Below are 21,877 nucleotides of genomic sequence, written 5' to 3' on the forward strand. Positions count from 1 at the left end.
CTTAAGAGACTGTTTTTGATTGCTCCAGGGTCCCCGCACATGAGCGGAACTATTCACCAGATTATGACTATACACAGAGATCCCCTACTACAGAAACATAAAAATAAAGGACGTCAAGCCAGGTGATGTGAATTCGATGTAATATGGGCGAGGAAGTGCAAAAAATGGTGTAGTATCTGCAGTGATCCTTAGTTTACTACCTAGTAAGTTGACATAATTGTACATATGTCAACATTAGGGTAGTGTTTTTTTGAGCATTAAGAATCTTTACTTACAGTAATTATGTATTTTGGTTTAATTTGTATAATAACAGGGTAGTTCATATCTTTGGGTTTGGCAGAGAAACTCTTGACACTAGTTAAATAGATGAGAACTTTTTTACCTACTTCGTGTAAGCCAGGCTCTCAGATGGCCTCATCCTGTAGACAAGGGTATCTGGATACTCTATAGATTGGATGTATCTGGAGGCTATACTGTCTACAAAATCCTGGGTCAGTACAGTTCTCAGTTTGTGTTTTTACTACTTGACATTTTTTCACAGGATCTGCATGTTCTTGTCATGATAGTTTTTGGTATCTCGTGCCCTCATACGGGCCAAGCAGAGTTATTTCATGGTTTGCTTTCTTAGCTGCAGGCCAATGAGATAAAGATGATCAGGAGATTGCATATTGCACGGATTCTTCGTCATTTGCATGGACTACTAATAAGGGTCTGATTATATTCAAGGCTCTGTCTGTTGGTCATTGGGAGATGTAGGTAACAACACATAATCATGTCAATTTACAAAGAACTATATTATCCCTGCTAAAATTTACACAATGCAGGGTAAGGAGCATTGGTTAAGACCATATTATGTTTTTCGTCATTTTCCTTTTTTCTGGTCTAATCTTCTATTCTGTGCTTGGAAGATCCATTTCTTTCTGAGGAAAGTGAAGGGATTATCCCCTCTGCTCAGAGCTCACCACAGTCATATGAGATCTGTTTGATCTACTAGGAAGCCAGAGACATAGAAATAAAGGAGTCCTTAACCAACTTTAAAGCTTGTTTTCAACTTGGCATTCGAGGAAATTACACTTGAGATTTGGGTAAGTTGAAAATAAACCCCACTTGACTCTGCTGAGGTCACTTTGGCCTAACCTTGTGCTTAATGCATTGCTGTTGCATATATTCTGCAACTCTTCCTAGCTCCTGATAAGAAGAAAAAGACTGTTTTGTACACCAAAAGACCATGTGGCATGTGGACTGAACCCTGAATAACAAACCTGGACAAAACAGCTTCCCAATTACCACTAGCTACGTGAGCTTTATGTTCCTTGATGCCCTAAAGTGGCCTTGTAGCAGTAAATAGCAAGAACTCCCAAGGACTACAGTCAACCCTGCTGAAACTAAAATGCATGTTGTGCTACTTGCTTTTTGCCTACTTCTGCTGACGTGACATGCTGTGTTGCTGCTGTGTAAAGTTATAAGTCTGCCACATTTCCAACAAGAAGTGACTGAGAAAAGCTCCTAGAGCATCCTAGAAGGATGTGTTAAGCAATGTCTTCCATGGCACTCCCGTGACAGCCAGTGGATTTTTTCTTTTTGTCTTGTCCCTTCACCATGATGATCCAAACAGTCTATTTATCCTTTTTGAGCCCTCATCAACTAAGCATATTACACTTCAAAATGCTGAAGCCTTGGCTCCAGATTGTGACTAAGTCTGAAGATAACCATCACCGCTCATTTTAGTCCACTATCATTATCTAACTGCCTCCCTTTGTGGATCAAAGTGCTGTTCACTTTCGGGCCCTCCTTTATATAATTTGTGTACATCCCAAACCACACGGAAACTACAGCACCACCCCACCCCCTCCAATGAGGATTATGAGTGCAGGAGGAAAACCCGCTTATCCTGCACTTTGACTATAAGATCTTGATGAAATGTGAATGATAAAACTACCCCTGAATAAAAAAAAAACTACGAAATAGATGCACAAACACTTATCGCTCCATAAATGTAGGCTAGCCATTGGAAGACATCATTGTCAATCACTTTTTCCTGGTCAGAACGCGAATCGTGGGCGTTTCTGACTCTTTTTTTTAAGTCCCGCCCCTTGTTGCCGTGTGTCCCGGGCAGCGCTGTGATTGGCTGCCGGCCCGGGACACCCCCGTGACGTCAGCGCTGAGCGTGCCTGCTGCCTCCAGTCCTCAGCACTGCCTGCTCCTGTGCCTCACTCTGTCAGGGGAGACGGGCTGCAGCTCTGTGCACTGTACGGCACGGGGCGCGCTCAGACGGTGTTATTACCCCCTGTGCCCTCGGCTCGGGGCAGGAAGAAGGTTTTCCGGTGGAGAAGGCATCTTCACTGCAAGTTCCTCAACAGAAAAGTGCAGGGCCGGCCGAGCCTGGAATGTGACAGAGATAGCGCAGAGGGGAAAGTGTCTGCTGAAAGCACGGCCTCTCTTGCTAGCTTTTCTAGAATGCTTTAAATATACATTTGCACTTCGGCCCCGGCTCCCTCTCAGTGGCCTCTTGCATCAACAAACGTGCATTTTTTCCTTTTTGTTTTTAATTTAATAAAGAGCGAGAGGGTTTAGAAGCGTCTGTTTACAAAACTGTGTTTTTGAGCAGTGTTCCTGCGGCCGGCGCCAGCCCGCTCGGCGGTTTCCAGTTTTCTGTGGTTAGCAGTGTTAGCTCAGAGAGGGTTTGGCACCCTTTGTGAGGGCTTCTGCAGCCGGGACGATTATTTGCGCCCTTTAGGCAGAGACGAGCCAGCCTCCAAGTTCAACTCACAGAGCCATCACATCCAGGGCGTCTGGCACTGCGGACAGCTCAGAGGGCGCGCTAAAAATCGACTTTCCTGTCCCTTGCCTTGGTTATTCACGCAAAGAGCAGAATAGATTATACAGTTAAAAGTTGGCTTCAATATTTTACCTTGTCTGACAATGCTAAAGTGACGTACGCTGCACATGCTTTCAGCTGCATAGTACGTACCAATAAAGTTATAACTCAAGACCAGTGTCGCTGCCATTTCTGTTCTGGCCTAACTTCTTTCTAGCGCTCCAAAGTATCCTCAAGGTGACAATGTTGCGCTATAGAGTGACATTAAATAGCCATATCCTGTTCCGGTGCATTAGACTTAATGAAGGTTTGGGATGTTCATATATGTTTTATTTTTAAAAAGCTACAAAAGTGTTTAACCTTTTAACGAGGGCCACACAATGACACCTTGCATGCTCGCAGAAGGGTCGAAAAGAGTGGTGGGGGCAAGACAGTCACAATTTCTTAACAATTATCTATATATTTTGGATGCTTTCAGACTTTCTTTGGGTGTAGGCCTGTTGGCCAGAGACCATTTTTACCAAATCATTGTTTTATTTGGTGTAAACTGGTTGTCAAATTCTGCCATTTTTTCAGCAAGGAGTGTGATTAGAGGTGCCTGCGGTGCGAACCTCGAGGGGCGGGGGAGGGGTGATTTTAATTCCATAGCTACTCTGTCCAAGCTTACCTGGTAGGTCGCGCATAATCAGACCCTAGCTGCACCTACCTCTGTTTTACACGTCATGCTTGCATGTGCATTAGCCACCTGTGCTTTTTCACTGGGACTATAACGTGCTCCTGCAGAACTGATCTTCGCAGCAGATGATTAAACCAACTGAGGTATCCTACTGGGAGTAAGATATACTATCAACATATACACATATCTCTACAAAAGGTGCCTAGCATTGACTACTTTAAAGGGATTGAAGCCCATGACCTATATGTTGCTTGCAGATCGCCGCAGCATCCGCATTAACACTCCCGGCTAGCCCACAGTCTCGTACCGGAGGTGCAGCTGTCCTGCCCACGCCCCTTGGTGGTACTCACTCTGCATAGCCCATCTTATGTCTTACACTGGATAGCTCCCCGGGTTAGTGCCTGGGTGAAACTATGCAGACATTAGTTTAATGATGAGGATAAGGGTGCCCAAAACGTTGCCCAAACCTTTTGTACATGTTAATTGTAGAGCAAAGCTTTGAACGTGCGTAGTAGTCTCACTACAGCGGCAAACAACTAAGCGGCACACGCAGAGTCCCTTGGCAGTGCTACTGCATGAAGCTATTGGCATTGTAAATGACAATGCCATTTATTTATCTGTTTTCAAAACAACCACATAAATAAAAAGTTTGTCATTTACAATGCCAATAGCTCTAACTTTTCCGAAGGCGAAACCATTGCATTGTAAATGCTTGTTGTAGTTAGCCTTACACTAGTTCTTAATTAACTCTAATCTCGAACTTATTCACATTACTTGTATGTATGTGTTGGTATATGAGGAGCCCAAACTTAGCTTAAAAGCAACATCAGACATGGTTAGTTTGTTTGCAAGACAATCTGGAGCCTTTTTTCTGCAGGCTTTATAAGCGATCTGGCTCATCTTGACGATTATTGTGCTAGAAGTGAGATGTGTCGGTCTTTTAATGTGGGGAAGATGTTAAATATCTTAGATGCCTTTGAAGAGTGCTGGGATGGTGTAATGAAGACAGATGTTCGGGGCTTTGTCTTCATCCAGATGTGTGTTGGCTGAGACTGGTATTATTGTTTTGAAGTTATCTTCCAGGTAAAACAGTTTAGCTATTGCCGAGTGTCAACCAAGAGATTTTGCATGGTCTGTCGGCTGGAGGGATGAAACCAGGGGATAATCTGGGATTGTTCATGTGCTGTTGGCCGACAGGAGAAATTTAGCCTTTGAGGTATTTAGCTTCTGTTAATTAGTTGATATTCAAGACTGGATGAGCTCGAGGCAGGATTTAGGTCTCTGTATGTAGTTGGGTGAGGATATTTTTAGGTAGAGTTCGGTATCCTCAGCATATTGATGGATCTTGATGTTACTGTCTGCAACAATGGATCCGAGAGGTTTCATGTAGCGATTAAAGAAGATGGGAGAAAAGATGAACCCCAGGGTACTTAGTAGGGGACAGGGTGTACCCTAAATATTGTAGAATATTGCACAAGTTGGTGCCAGTTGGTGAAGTGATATGTGAACCATTTCAAGACAGGGCCTGAAAACCTCATGCATGTTTTTAGGGTTTAATGAGAGCTAGATGGTAAACTGTGTCGAAGGCTGCAGAAAGGTCAAACAGGACCAGGATGTCATGTTGTTGAAGAGAATTGTGCCGGCCAATACTTAAAGTGTTTCTGCTCTGTGCTACATCGTGGTCTGACGCGTGACTGGTAGCCCTGTAGGAGATTAATCTTGCTGATGTGGTCCTGAAGCTGGGTGTTGACTGCTTTTACGATAATTTTCTCAATGAACAGAAGAAGGATCATAGCCTGCAAGTTGGTGAAGCTGGCTTGTTCCAGGGATGATTTCTTTAGAAGGGCACGAATCAACCCGATCTTATGGTCGCTTGCGATTTTTTCCTTGTCTTAGGTTGGCATTGACAATGTGGAGAAGGGTTATGAGGCCCTCTCCTTGGAGTGATTTGATGATGGAAGGGTGCCTTCTTCGTAAGGGTGCCTTCTTCGTAGGAGATAAAAACAAATAATAGTGTTGTGGATGATAGCACTAAGAATAGAACAACCTCATTTTATTCGAGGGAAGGGTTATTTTGTTGTAAAAGGAAAAGTCCATTTGAAAACCACATGCTTGTGGGGTATTCTGAACGAGTAGGCGTACCTCTAATATGGCGTAGTTGACATTTGACTGTCCAAATTAATACAGCTTTGTATGGTTCATAATGGAAGTCACTGTGAGAAAATGGCCCCCTTCTATGCCAAGGCACAAGGTCCTGTGCTTAATTTGTGCCGGTGCTTTCGGTGCTCAGCATCAGCACTTAATTGCCAGCACTGGGGCTTATGACTGTCTGCCACATAGTAATGGTGTCTGCCAATTTAGTGCTGCCAGGAGCAACGGATGGTGCAAGCTCTAGTGTCCACCTGTTGAGGGCCCCGGCACTAAATGTTTTACAAATTAAGCACTGACAAGGTCTCCTCGTTGCATTTGGTCCAGGAGTCTGCCTTCTTTAGGGGAGATAAGAAGGTCCATGAAGAGGGGCATCAAGTCAAAAGGAGTGAACGTTGACTGGCTGGCAGCCTGTGCTGAGGTTTACTCAGACAATGACCAAGGAGCTGCGCAAAATAGAGTGCTCAAACTTGGTGCAGCAGGACGATCAGCACCTATGACTGGAACTATAGTTCAGAAATTGAGTACACTGGAGCCATGTCAGATGAAGCCATCCATGCAGGAGCAAACAAGATCACTGTGCAAGGAGCTAGAATAAGTACTTCATTGTGCTAACACGAAGCCTCAGACTACGGAACAGAGGAAATAATTGCCTAACTCAGTGAGTTTGGGTAAGACATACCAGTAAGGTTTTGCCAAGGAAAAATTAACTGGCTCACAATTGAAGTGCGAAGCTTCTTCTGTAATTTGGACTTTGACGAAGTTTAGGCCCTGCATATCATTTTGGAAGCCACTTCTCCTCCCAGATTTGATCACAGACCCTCCAATGACCTATGCAGATAGAACATCCTAAACTACAGATCCAGTTTGACTCCGAGAGATATGTGGCATCAAATAACACAATCAAAACACTGATTGGGAATGTGGATCAGGTATTGAAATACATAAGCATATTGGTGATAACATAATTAAATTGCTCAAAGATAGAAACTCAAGCGGATGCTTACGGGTTACTACGCGCTTTACAAAACCCAAATAATAATAATAATAATAATAATAATCCAAGAATGATGCTTGTATTGCTGGATACTTGTATGGCAATCAAATGATGATCTTGGAATATGGAAAAACAATTGGAAGAGGAAGGCAGTGCTTTTGGAGACTGAAATTATTTGACATTATAAATAACTTATGATCTATTAAATGATCATATTAATTTGGCTTATAAATTCAAGCTATGTGTGGTGTAGCTAACTCAATGTAAGTTATCCATGTTTTTAAAGTATCGGTTTTCAGTTAACTAAGTTCATATCTATATGTAATTTAGATAAAAACCCACATATTAGATATTATCCTCATCCAGTAATATTTCTACAGCATTATTTAATGACCCTATGGTTGTTCACAACTTGGGAGTTTGACAAGTAATGTACTGTCACATGAAAGAAAGACCTGAGGACCTTTTGCTTATTCTGGGGCTAAGATAGGCTTGCTGGCTGCATGTCAATCAGTAGCGCCTTTCTGCTAGACCCAAGCACATAGGATCAATGATATTCTGGCAAGTAGGAGACAAAGAGACAAGAGCTCACAACCACAACTTGAGATTTCTTTAATATCAGAATCCTAGAAAATTACATATAGAATATGAGGAACCTTAAAGTAAATCTGAGTAGACGTTGCTGAAGTCATTTAGTTGTTCAGGATGCAATACATTTGCATAGGGACACATTAAGTTTGGACCCTTCAAGGCTTAGAAGAGCACCGATAGCAGCTTAGTATTCACCTACATAGGGCTTTTCTTAGAAACACAGTGAAGTATTTGTAGAGCTCTTTCTGACTTCCCATTGCCTTTGCTGCGGGGCTCTCTTTACCTGCTTGGGAGGCACAGGTGCCCGGTGGAGGTAAAATAAGATAACTTAACAAAGAGAAACCTCTTAGAGGACCTTACATTGTGTGATGGCCCACTTTGGGTGCCTCTAACTGCCTACAGCTGATTTGACTTCAATTTTTCTCTTCATCGCAACAATCATTTCAGCTTATTTGACATCAAGCACTTGGTTACAATCTTTCAGCCTCTGCTGTAATTTGTGAGTCAGAGAAGAGATTTCAGTTTAAACTTAAACTTCCTTGCCTGACCACCCACTATCTTCATCTGACTGTAGGTGCTCACAGTTCATATTACTTTTCACCTAGGACTCACTGAAATGGCCCATCAAGACCATCCCCCTTTCACAAATTTCTTAACTTTCCATAGACTTTCATTGATTTACATAGCAACCTACATTAACAATGGTTGCTGCCATTGATATGCATTAGAAATGACTAGCCTTATTCTTCTCCAATTTATCATTATCCTTTTCTTTAGCTTGTTTTGTGGTAATTAGTTAATACATTAACAAACATGTTTACTAAATTAGCTATAGGTTTACATGTTTTATTCTTGATGTGTATTGTCACTTGTGTTGTTGCATGCTTGCAACTTCCAAACGTTTTCTGATCATAAGCTTGCGGCTTCTGCCATCGTTGGATTTGTAACTAAGCAATTAAAGCTCCGTTCTGTTGCCCAGGCCACTTTACATGTTCTGCATATCCCGGTCATTATCAGCCACAAGATAGATGATGGTGGTAAGAAGGGCTGTAAGCTGCTGGGCACTAAACACATTTTTGGGAGGTGAAATATCAAGCCTGTACCCGACAAGTATCACGTAAGATGGATTTTGTGTAAATTATACTTAAAATCCTGTTACATGAGTATGTTGTGTGAAACAAGGCAATGCGACAGGTACTGCAGTGGGTGTTTAGGCAGTCTTGCACAGACCTTACTTTGCCAGTGCCCACAAAAGAAATTATAGTAGTCGCCGACACCAAAAATAGGCAAAATAAGACAATAGCATAAATCTCTCTTTGAATTTAAGAACCCACAAGAATTCAGGTGCAAATCAGGGACATGAAATTAATGGTTGTGAGATTGCATCTATTTTTCATAATTAGTTTTAATCCTAACTGCTTGTTAGTGTGCATTTTTTATGAATTGTATAAGACTTTTGATACAGTTGATGCATATGTTTGGGAGCTTTTGGTATTGTGACTAGGTAAACACAGCAACCATATCCTTTCACTTGAAGATCCTTCTCATGGAGCTTAACTTGCTCAGGCTCATATTAGTGGCAGACCTACATAACTGACAAATTGTTTGGAATCATTTTCTAATGTCTAATAAAGTGCATCAGTTAACATTTGCAGACCATTTAATGTTAACTATCTTAATAGATTGCCGCACAAGCCTAATTGTGTCTTGGTGCTTATTCAACAGATGTTGTTTTGCTGAAAAGCTTTGCAAATCTACTATAGTGCAGCTGGGAGATGAGCAATATCTGTTCTTGTTCAGCAGGCAGGATTTAGTTTCAGAAGCAAAGCATGAAGCTGTCCTCAGCACACAGGCCAAGGAAGTTGTGTCTGTGCAGCAGACAGATGTGTGCTAAATGACTGAATAAATAAGGGACCACTCTGAACGCACCGTGTTGTCCAATCCCCACTGCCACACACAGCTGTCTATGTCATGTAACAATATAAAGGGTGTCATTTTAAGAAAGGTAGACCTACTGGCTTTATCAAAGGGTCAAAGTGCAATTACTGGTGGGCCTATTCACTTTATAAAGGGGTCGGCACATCAGCATATATAAAGCAGACCTATTGGCTTTGTCAAAAAGTCATCAATAACTAAGTATGGGCGCAAAATCCATTCCGCTCGCGGAATTTGCGGATTTTCGGCAATTTCGCTATCCGTGAATCTTGTGAAATTGCCGAAAAATCCGCTCGCGGGCGGATTTAACGTCTTCCCGCCTTTTCCCAATTATGATTGACAGCTCACTCAGGGGACCTCGGCGCCTTTTGGCGCTGTGGCAAAATTACAGGCACACATGGTCACTGGAGACAAATCTTCTGGCCCTTTACGCAGCTGTAGTGTAGCAAAAGCACTATACATTTACCCAATGAGGTAGCACTTACTGATTAGCCAGTAGAAAGTACTCCAGTTGAGTAGAGGTATGGCACAACACGTGGCATCTTCGTGGATAAATATGCAGGCAGGATTCATTCTGGCACGATGCTCCTGTCACAAAAATTAAACCTCAACAGGAAGCACTTACAGATATAAATAAAGCAGGTGCCCGAGTTGAAGCTCACATTCAGTAACGCATTATAATCAGTCCAAACAACTAGTGAGCACGGTCAAAGCTAGGCAGGTGTGCTTCCTCCCTATATCTACCGTCTACAATTGGATGTAATCCTTGAAGGAGGTCTTTGCATCCAAGAGTTTCTCGAGCCCAATCACTGTGTACTTCCTGTGACCAGGAGGCTGCTTCCTTCTCATCTGCTGCTCTGATCAGTCTCTGACCCTTTATAAACAAGAGGCATGTGAACTCGCATAGAAGACCCGCCCATTTGGCTCCGCCCCACACACACTAGGGTATGCAACGTCTTCGCGCCCTTTCCTCACTATGATGGACAGCTCACTCGAGGGACCTTGGCGCCTTTCGGCGTGGTGGCAAAGTTACAGACACATGTGGTCACTGGAGACAACCCTTCTAGCCCTATACGCGCATATGTAGGAAAAGCACTATACATTTACCCAACGAGCTAGCACTTACTAGCCAGTTGAAACAGAACTCTACTAGTTTATATTTGTGCAAATCCACGAGTTCGCAGATTTTTTGCCATTCGCGGACCGCAAATCCGCAGAATTCGTCCATACTTACCAATAACTATAATCAAATATATATTTAATTAATTCACACCTTGCAAAGTTAATTATCAACGATTGTCGCAAAATATTTTCGATCATATATATAATTTTTAAAAAATTTACATGTCTGAGTCTTTTACTTAAACATTTTTCAGGCCACAAAGTACAGCCCTGGAATCAACCACAAGTGGTCCCTGTACTCCAGCTGAAGAGCATATAGCTCCAGCTTGGCGTGCTTTAAAAACATATGGTAACCTCTCCTGGTGTCATGGGTTTAACCCCTTAAGTGCTTCGAACGTTCGGCGGCCGACGGCACCACAACCTCGGGAGTGCTGCCGTCGGCCGTTGAACGTTCGAACTGCACCTGCGCAATGGAACGTCCAGCACTGGAGCTGGACGTTCCATAGCTGCTAAGGTGTTAATGACCCAGAAAACTTACTGTGTTTCTTTGTTTTGTTTTCTTCAATGTAATTTTAAAAGGTGCTTGCAGGGCATTATGGGGCGCTCATTGCCTTGGAGCAGTGAATAACAAATGAGTGGCTCCTGCTGCTCGTTTTGTATTCCTTTTACTTATTTTTTTTTGGGGTGTGCCAGTCTCCCCCAGGACACCCAAAGTTATATTCTACGTCCCCTGCTGGCTCCCCAGCTAGTACCCATAATGGGTGCCTGTGGGATGCGTCCATTACTTTTAAAGTGGGTGCCCAGTGCCCATCTGGGACACCAACATTTGCAGTGTTGGAGGCCGAGTGAGAGGTGGGGGGGGGGGGGGGGGTGCAGGCCCCAGGGCACCTGCAGCCTCTGCTGGTTCACCAAGCCAGGACCGTCCTGGGTGCATGCAGGAGCTGGTCCATTCTGGGCTGGAGAAAAGGTGTGCTCCCTGCCTATAACGTTTACATTCCCTGCCCTCATTCTCCAGGACAGGGAATACAGCAGTTTCCAAGGGGATGTGATCCCCAGGATACTGTTTTGATCAGGCCCCAGGGGAAAGAATCCCTGGGCCCGATCTATGGCTCTGGGTAAGGGTCCTCACACCCCTTCTTGCCCAAATAATGGCCCGGTGGGCATTCCGTCTCTCTGAGGCACATGAAGGAGATGGGATCCCCAGGCCTTAAAGAGGCTTGGGTTGAGGGGGCATGCCCCTTCCTACCCCTCCCCAAGTAAAAGTTATTGGCCCCGGGATTGGAGGCCCCGGGGTCTTTCAAAGGCTCTGGGAGCGGAGCTGCACAACCCCTCTCCAAAAAAGTAAATTTTGCTGTTCCCCACCCCGGAACGGAGGGGCTTAGTTTTCTTAAAAGGACGACAGCCTGTCTCCCACACACCCCTCCCCTTTTTCATTTTAACAGCACCATTAAAAAAATACTTTTTGGGCCCCAGGTGGGGTCTTCTGAGAACCCCCGCTCACCAGGCCTAGTGGGCACAGGTTGTCCATATTCTGCCCCTATATGTTTTTTTCATTCTTTTTCTAGGACAGAGTCCGCATTTGCCTAAATGGCTGCTGCCATACCTTTGTTGATGTGGTGGTAGCCAATCAGACTTTATCTTTAAATCTTTCAGCCCAGCAGATACTCAGTGGTGTGATATGTACATACATTTTTAATCTTAATTCCTTAAAAATGGATTAATACTAAATCATAAAAAGGACACTTTATTGACCAAAATCTAACTTTTTTGTACAGCCGGTTTGGCTGTAGCTGTGTCTACTTTTCCTATGGAAAACTGCATAGGGTAAACACTTCTTGATGCCGCCTCTTTTTCTTGGCCCCCACTTGACTGATCACCCCTAAACTCACCAGAAAGGAGCTGAGGTGGATAAAACTTTTTTGGGGGCAAGTTTCATGAAGATTCTTTAAATGGTGCCAAAGTTATTATCAAACCATAATGCAATGCAATGCAATATGTCTCGCATTTATGAGAGTTTAAGCTATTGGCATTGTAAATGACAATGCCTTTTATTGATCTGTTTTGCTAATTAACACATAATTAAAAGGCATTGTCATTTACAATGCCAATAGCTCAAACTCTTATAAATGCAAGGCCTATTCAAAGAAGCGGACGCCATTGTCCTTGGATCTTTGGAAAGTGAAAGCCCACATGGCGCGCTGAATGTTGCAGGAAAGCATGTGGTGCCTGCATTAGGAGAAACTTATTAAAGAAAATAGTGCTTACTGACTAAAAAAAAGTATGTTTAACAACTGAAGTAAAAGGGCCAGTCCTCATGGGAGGTTACAAATGAAGACAAGGAGGGACTAACAAGCCTAATAACGAATCAGAAGCCAGCATTTACGAATGGCAATGGCCCACACCAAAGACAAATGTGGCTGAGAGTGGGGGGTGGGGGGGCTTCAATTCCATACTCCAATACATCATGCAGCAGAGCAGCACATGGTCTGCCCAGACTTGACCTAAAAATCAACTTCATTTTTTGACGTCCTGATCATTTGTGGAAGAGTGTATGTGTGTTTCATTTAAATAGAGTACAAATATATGTGCAGTCACCCTTGTGTTATATCTAGAAAGCAGAGACTTACAGGAATGAGATATGGTGCTGTTCTGCAAATAACAAGTAACGCTCGTTTCCCTCCAGCTCCTGACTGACATGCCTTGTCAAGATCTGGCAGCAGAGATGGGAGACAGCCCATGCAAGGTGCGAGCTCTGCAAGAGGCACTCCAACGGCTTTTGGATCGCAGAGAGGATGAGCGCCAGTCAAAACAGCTCCTACAACTGTACATGGAGACCTTGAAGGGAGAAAACAGTGGAAACCCCATGGAAATGGGTAGGATTTTGTGCGTCTAATGCCCTCCATTTCATTCGCTTGTGACATCAAAGCATCAAAACACTATTTGCTGAAATATAATATAGTACCATGTGTGAGTTAATTGCAGAAGATGAATCTTAACCAAAGCAGACCTCATTAATGTTAGACCTGCATCTATCTGTCAGCGCACTCTTGAGTACATCATCGTTTCCGGAGTATAAATAAGCACACTTAATAGCAGCACTATTCATTACAGTTAACACCTAAACAATTCTTACATAGAACATACTGATAAGCCACACCCGTCCAACGAAACACCAACGAAACACCGTAATAAAATAGGTAACTACTAAGCACATGTATTCTGTCCCTCACTCTAAGCTATTACTCCTAAGTGCAGCAACCTATCTCGCGAAAAGACCACCACTCTGAACGATCAGCAAAGCATTTTGTATCTGCAATCCAGCACTTTCTCAACCAATCAATCAAAGAACATTTATAGGGCACAGCTGTTTCAATCAGAAATGTTCCGGCGCTAAAAATGGAGATTGATCATTGACAATGAGTAGATGCGATATAGGCAGGGCCACTGTGATTGTGCGGCCTGCTGTGATTTTCTCATAATTATAGATTTGCCGCGTTTACCACATAATACTTCATCTGCCCCACAATCTGCAAATTTTAACCAAAAGCAATTTTGTTTCTAGCACAAATGTTTCACAAGTTACTAAAAATGTGACAACACATGTTGCTGTGAAGTGGAAGGCCCCCTGCAAAGCAGAACTGGTCGCTGTTTTGTTGCTTATTGCTATATTTGGGTGTTATACTGTTACTAATGAAGTGCAACCAATACCCAGAGAGTGTTGCCAAGTTTAAAAATGATGAAATAATGAAGCAATACTATTACAAAATGTGCTGCATTGTGCCACATAATTTGCCTTTTCTTGCGCATAATTTACTCAACACTGCTGCATAATTTGGCCCTCTCCTGCCACGTAATTCTAGTGGCCCTGGATGTAGGCTAATCTTTATTGGAAAGAAAGATTTTTAAATCCTTCTTGAAAGTTGCAACTGAGGTGGCTCTGCAGATCCTAACTGGGAGCACATTCCATAGTTTAGATGTTAGAACCATAAAGGATCTTCCTCCCTGTCTTGAGCTGTGGAAGCTTGGGATTGCAAGAATAGAGGATTGTTCAACCTAAGTGCTCGAGATTGCTTATATGGGCGAAGTCTCTTCTTCGAACAGGTGGGGTACTCCCACCTAAACGCAAAAGTACGGGCTTTGAATTGAATTCACTTTTTGACAGGCAGCCAGTGAACTGAGGTGATATAGACTGCTGGTATGGAGCTCTTTGGATCAGTCTAGCTGCTGCACTTTGGACCATTTGAAGTCTTTGGTTTGTGTCCGCGGGAAGGCCCAGATAAAGACTATTTTCATAGTTCAGATGGGATGTTACCAGTGAGTAGACCACTGTCTTGTGTGTATCCTTTGGGATCAAATGCAGAAATGTCTTTAGCGATTTAAGTTTGGCAAAGCAAGTAATGACACTTGTTTAATTTGGGTGGAGAAAGAAGCTTAACTCAAATACTATTCCTAGGTTTCTTGCTGTGGAAGCAGGGTTTGGGGATGGATTCATGTCCCTCAGCCACATAAAACTAGGAGGAGGTGGGCCACAAGAAGCAAAGCAAAGAACTTCAGAGTTCAATTTGAAAGAATTGGCGTCCATCCGACCAGCGACTCCCTTTAAGCATTCCTTGAGGTACTAAAGCTAGAGTGTTGCTGGAATAACAATAGTAGTTGGGGGTCATCCACATAATACACCACCTGCACATCCCAGGACACAATGAGCTTGGCCAGTGGTTCCAGTTAAAGATTGAACAAAGTAGGACTCCGATCTGAGCCCTGAGGAACACCAAATAGAAGAGGCTTAGAGTGGATGAGAAAGGTTGAAGAAAAACCCACTGGGAACTATTCTCCACAAACTACTTGAGCCAAGACAAGGCAGAGCCTTGTATGCCAGCCACACTAAGTCTAGTCAGCAGGGTGGCATGTGAGACCGTAACGAATGCTGCCGATAGGCCCCACATAACCACAATCACAGACTGCCTACTGTCCAGATGTTCTTTAATATATTCAGTCACTTCCAACAGGGCAGTTTCATTACTCATACCTTGCCAGAAACCAGACTGTGAGTCATGCAGCTGGCTATTAGATCTTAGAAAGAAGGAGAGCTGGCCATTAACCCATTTTTCCAGGATCTTGGCTGCTGCTGGTAGAAGGGAAATGAACCTCTTATTACTCAAGGTGGCCAGATCTGCCATATGATTCTTAAGTAAGGGCTAGGAAAAAGCTTGTTTCCAATCGGAAGGCAAACGGCCAACCTCTAAGGAGCTTTCAGTATTTTATTCAACACCAAGTTGATGGCAGAGGCAATTAATTGTAAGATCCGAGAAGGGCAAGGATCAGCTGGAGATCCTGACATATATTTCACAAGCTCCTTCTGTGAAACTTCCTCTGAAATTGTAGGAATATTTGAGAGTAGATGACTTTGTTCTACCCCCAAATGTATGGGCACCTCTAGTGTTCTGCCGGTGGGAAATGTAGCATACATTTTACAGAATTTTATGTGTTAAAAAAGATGATAAATCATCACAAAGTTTGCAAGGAGGGCAAATGTTATTATTTACAACCCCAAGGGAGCGAAATAAAGGTGGACAATTCTTTTTTGTTTGTCAGGAATATTTGTGGAAATTTCACAGAGCTTCTTTGTATTGATCTTTGGTTTTCAGACAACAGGATTTTTTCCACTGTTGCTCAAGGTTTTTACACTGGCTCTCCTCTTTCCTTAAAGTGGAAGAGAACCACGGGGCTGCGGGCCTGCACCTTTTTGTTACCTGGAGTTTTATTGGAGCCATAGAGTCTAAGACGTTAATAATCCATTTATTAAAATTGGTTACATCCGTGTCGAGGATGTCTGTGAGAGAGGGTGTAGAAGATTTAGGAAAAGGGATACCTCCTCAATATTATTCCTCCTTCTAGGAAGAGAAGATTTAAAGGAGAATGAAACTAAGAAATGGTCTTACCAGGTGAGACATTGTATTTGCAAAACCATCATTTTCAAATATTAGAAAAGATCAGATCAATCATAAGCCAATCAACCAAGCACTCCCTCCGCAGAGTAGTCTCCTTCCAATCACTAACATACTTTGGCACCTCATCGGGGGTACAAAGCGCTACACAAAAGCAATTACAATACACAATGTTGTATGTGATTCATTCTAAGTCTCTAGACTCTAGAACAGTTCAGTTATTTTAGTTCAGTTTCAGTTATTTTAAATCGTTTTTTCTTTCAAAACCTCAGGTATTCCCAAAACACTGCAGAGAAAGTTGTCTACGCTGCACTAGAAGTAAAGCCTACAGCTACATCCACAAAACCTGCCTTTCTTTCTTTGGTGGAGGAATCTTTCTATCCCCTTTCTTCGTTTATAGTAGACACTCTAGAAACTGTGACCATCTACTGCACTGTGACTTAGGACAATCCATATTCACTCCTTGACCAGACCAAACTGATCAGGAATGGGACTCTGCACTCTGGAATACCCTGATCTCAGATCTAAAGATAGGGAGCTTAGGGAGTTTGTCACTTGGTAGACTAAAGATCAGCCGTCCTGCCAGGAACATTGTATCTCAGCATGTGAATAACGGGAGAAAAGTTGTTGAATGAATAGAGATCCTACACCTTGGAGTCCCGTAAAACATATACACAACCTTTGAACAGAATACGCTTCTGTACCAGAAGCTAGTATAAGGTCCCTAAATTTCCAGAAATGGGAACATGTTGCTGCAAATGGAGTAAAATGCACACAGAAGTCTATTGTAATAGCTGCAATTAATTACTTAATGGTAAAACTAGAAAGGCATACGGTTTGTACATTAGAATAGTTTAGGCAAGGCCCTACCACTCCTTGAAGAATGAGCTAATGAACCTTCGCAGGAAGAAACTATTTCCCCTATTTAGATTTTATATGTGACTTTTTATATGTGACTCTCCAAACCTGTTCCTTGAAAGAGAGTTCAATATTAAATGTGACTTCCAGGTTTTTCACTGCCCATGCTAGAAAAGGGCTGCAGCCTAGAGTAAGTAGCAACCAGCCAGAAGACCATAGAACTATAACTTTGGTTTCATCCAACTTCAGACAGCTTTTGGCCATCCAATCTGCTACTGCCTTTTGCCCAGAGTGGAAAGTATTGCAGACTTCCTCCATTCGGCCTTCCAACCAAAGAATACATTGAGTATTGTTTGTATAACAGATGCACGAGAGATGGTAAGGTTTTTAAAAGCGGAGCAAGAAGCGCTACATGATGGTTGTGTAGGCAGTTAATCTAAAGGGATGCATAAATACCAGTTGGCTATGCCCCATTAAAAAAAAGATCTAATCCATTCCAGCACCCAACCCTTATTCCTATCCTTCCGAGCCTACCCACCAAAACATCAAGGCACACAGTGTCGAAGGCTACACAGAAACCTGGAGGGTGGCTCAATGGTTAGAGCGGCAGGCCCTGATGCAGAGGTCTGGCCCGGGACCAGGGTTCAATTCCCGCCTCGGCGGCTCTTGGACTCAATCTCCCTTGACTTGATAATTCTCGCCTCGGTGCCTAGTCTAATCATGGGTCCCACTCTGTGACTCTGGGCAATAGCTTGGTTAATCTACATGTTGGACCCGGCCTCGTGGCGTGGTCCTCTCTGATCCCCGCAACCCAAGAACTACTGGTCGACCTGACCCCAGCCCGCCCAGAACTGTACACAACCCCTCTACACAGGACCTGAGCCGATCTCCAGACCGCGTGCCTGCACCCGTGAACGTGACCATCAGACTCCATGTTTGGCCACACCGGCCGGCCGGCCGCCTTCTTCGCTTTCGGCAGCCCTTGGCCGACCCTGGCTGCAGACAGGCGTGCACGCCCCGACCCGCCCGAGGGGTAAAGGACCCACCTAGTATCCGAAACCAAGACCTCAATCACACCTACGGCCTCCTCCCGAGAAACTGGTTCCCCTCACACCTCTGAACTATCCCTGGGGGCCGGTTTCGATCACACCCTTGGCCTCCTAGCGAGCTGGCTCCAAACCTTGATGGGCGTCTGGGAATCCCTGGACGCACGATCCAAAGCATCAAAGAACCAGCCGCCCAGACAATCGGCCGCCCAGCCCTCGGACCACCGGCCCCCTGCCTATGAGGGTCCGAACATCAAAGGGCCCCTGAACTATAAGACAGCCTGCCTCGCATCCAGCCAGCAGTTGTATCCTGGACAAGAAAGCCCTGCTGATCTGATCGCGGCTGACCTTGAGGAGAACAGACTCTGAACCACCGAGCCCTGCTGACGCTGACGCGGCTCATCCTCGAAGCTACGGAACTGAACCACCGAGCCCTGCTGACGCTGTCGCGGCTCCCTCTCGAAGAGTAAGACTTGAACCATCGGAGCCCTGCTGACCTCGTCGCGGCCCACTCTTGAGAACGAGAGACTCTTGCTACCACCCCGAGCCCTGCGGACGCTGTCGCGGCTCGACCTGACTACGAGTACTACGGGGGACTCCCAATCAAGCCCTGCTGACCTCGTCGCGGCTTAAAGACCCCTCTGGTCCGGCTGGACCAGCAACGCTACCCTCACGACTACCGCGAACCGAAGTGAGTCGGACAGCAAGTACCATCACCAGCCCCGTACCCCCCAGTTCGAGGATTGAGAACTGTGCGCAGGGGACGCTACGTATTGGCTGGCCCTCTAAGACTGTCCCGCTCCCCCGTTCCCTTGTGGCACGAGACTTTTGCGATCCCTTGATCGCTGTGTATTGCTACTTTACTTTGATAAAGATCATGCTTGATAAAGATTCACGGTGTGGTGTCCGTTCGTAAGTGTGGTGTGTCGACAGTGTGTACGATCAGTCCTCCCCGGCGAGGACCATCTCTCGATAAGACTCGGCAGGAATTGTGGGAGAGGAGGGTCTCGGATGGTTAGGAGAGCCATCTTGACCCCTGGGGTCACCCCCTTCCAACACTCCACAACGGCCCCAGCAGCACTTGGATGCCTGGCTTCACCTTGGGGGTGCCTGGGGGGTGCCAGGGGATGGACATCTCACAGGAAAGCCAGGAAGGGTTCCACAGTGGTATGAATACAGCTCTACAAGACCTCTGGGTAGAAGGCGCTATAAAAACACAAACACATTTACATTTAATCCAGAATCATCCTCACCTCATTTTGGACACCAACAATCGTTATTTTGGTCTCATGAGAAGAACGGAACTCTGCATGCTTTGGGAGCAAAAGGGTGTGAGCTTTAATAACAAATTGTCAAAGAAGGGAGCAAAGATATGGGTGATAGTTTGTATGAACTGAACCCATTTTTAGGGTTTTTTATAGTAAAAAAATAATGTATGCTCTTTTCCTCTCTAACGGGAGAAAGCCATTCATGAGAGATGAATTGATCAGTTGACAAATAGGCAAGCCTACGAATGGTGCTACCAAATGGAAAAAGAGCTGATTATGGATCCCCAAGTGATCCCGAATTTTATAGTTTTAGTTTAACAGTCTTAACAGACTCTTTACACAATCAACATGCTTCCCTTTTAATTTTGTCCTAGTAATATATCCTTTGGTGGTATAGTGATATTATTGATTTTTCTATCGAGTTTTAAGCATGGGAGGAGGATTCTACATTTTTTAAACCTCATGTAGTAAGAATACCTGAGGCGTATCAGTACATTTTATTGGTTTTGATGTTCTTATTAAGGATTGTGGGAGGATTTTGGCACTCTTTTTCTTTCATAGTCCTTGTAATTATTGTGTCACACTGATAACAGTTTTTTTGGCTAGTCCTGAGTGGTTACAACCATCTTGCATTTCCAGTTATTTAGTTGTCTAGTATTTTTCAGACTACTTAAAGCACCCTCTTGTATGACCTCACAGTGGGTGTACCAACAGAGCGCCAAAGGCAAGCCCGTCTGTGCCAATCTGCAACACAGGCCAGGAATCCTCCCTCTTTACTGGAGGATGGTGTACACCAGGGATGAGATTTTGGATCTGGATCTGGACCTGGCCACGCTCTCTATCTACAATATAGATATGAAGCTTGGCATGAATATAGAATTACTTAATCAGAAAAGGTAGTAAACACTCTAACTAGCACCAAGCTATAATTCTATGTCAGGACTGGAGGCGAGGATTATGCCATTCTCTCTTCACTTTATTAATAGCAGCCAAAACAACATATAACCACTACGTTTCCAATGAAACCTTGGGAAACCAGTAGTTAGAAAAAATTGTTCAATCAGCCACCAAAATGGGTCCTCGAATCGGGGGCAATGCAGACCAACATATTCTGGCTCCACTGACTTCCCATCCTCTTTCTTCACTGCTACGCCGCCGAAATAAGTGTTTCTCCTGTTATTTTACATATCACTTGTTTTGATACCTGTTGTAAAGTACCGTTAGTCTTTTCTTTAGACTTCTGCTTATTAATTGGTATAGGACTCTTTGCTCGTCAACTTCCGATTTGATTGTTGTATGCTTTATGGTTCACAACTCTGTTGAGGTTCTTTTTTTCTTACATGTCGCTACACACGTTAAAAATGTGCTTTTGTTTTTCTTGTTGCTTGTTGCAACGCATTATTTGATTCCCCCCCCCCACATTCTGTTTCCTTGTGACCGCTGGAGCGTTCTTTCGCTCCTACGCAGTCATTGCCTGGATTTTGCTCGGCACGGACCTCCCGCCGCCAGGGGTCGCTGGAGACTGTACGAAGCTCGGCGCACACGTTCACGATCCCTGAAGGGATCGAGCAGCGCGCTGTAGCTTCACAGAGCTGCCGCCTGAATTTGACACAGTTAAAAGGGGCAGAGTCTGTATGCTGTGTCACACGCCCTGAAGGTTCTGTATTTTGCATGCTACACGTGTGTGGGGGTTACCCAGGCCACAGGTGCGGACATAAAAATATTTTCTTAATCCAGGCTACCTCCCAAGGGCTGTGACCCATAAATCTGTGAGGTTGTCCTCTCACCCGATCAAGTGGCTGACACCCAGCCAGTATTGAACGACCTATTAAGGCTGCAGGTCTGTCATCCAGACTTTTTCATTTTTGCATCCTCAATTAAGACCATTTTAGAATGGATATGGATTATGAGGACGATTCCCAAGGGGGGAGAGCACCCTGGCTGACCTCCCTTGGGATGATGACTTATTTGATGCAGTAGATGCATCAATCTACAGGGCGGTAGAGGAAGCCATGACCCCCTAGAGGACACTGTCTAGGAAAATTGACCAGGCCCAGCATGTCTGGCAGCCTTGCCTGCTGCACCAGCCCCCCACACCGGCCCGCAGGACACTACCCCACCGCCTGAGACTGCTCCGCCCCCTCCCAAACGTCCTAGGGACTCTGGGGTAGACCTGACAGTTTTTGATTGACTAAAACAAGATTTTCTGGCAACTCAACCTTCCCTCCCTTGACTGAGACTGCTGGGTCCCAGCTAATACTAGTCCCGACGACGCCTGGATCCTGACACTGAACCAGGCCCTTCCAGATTTTGGCTCCCTTCTTGACATTCTCAAGACGATTCTGACATGTTGAACCCTGAAGACATCATTCACACCCGTTCCTCAGAGTGGGCCCCGCGGACAAGGTGGCCAATTATGTGGCCTTGCGTATTCTCAAACCCTTGGGGAAAGATGCGCGTAACTGCTTGAGGG

The 21,877-nt window shown here is 44.4% G+C and overlaps 1 protein-coding gene across 1 annotated transcript in view; it reads left to right on the forward strand.

Moving 5' to 3' along the window:
• The window catches only part of DFFA (DNA fragmentation factor subunit alpha), a 126,564-nt gene that overhangs the window by 76,166 nt on the left and 28,521 nt on the right, over positions 1 to 21,877 (forward strand). The window contains exon 4 of the mRNA XM_086921341.1: positions 12,971 to 13,160. Within this exon, the coding sequence (XP_086777467.1) occupies positions 12,971 to 13,160 (190 nt within the window). The remainder of the gene's footprint in view (positions 1 to 12,970; positions 13,161 to 21,877) is intronic.

The sequence above is a fragment of the Lissotriton vulgaris genome, chromosome 5 (genome assembly GCF_964263255.1).
Source record: "Lissotriton vulgaris chromosome 5, aLisVul1.2, whole genome shotgun sequence".
Taxonomy (NCBI): Eukaryota; Metazoa; Chordata; class Amphibia; order Caudata; family Salamandridae; genus Lissotriton; species Lissotriton vulgaris.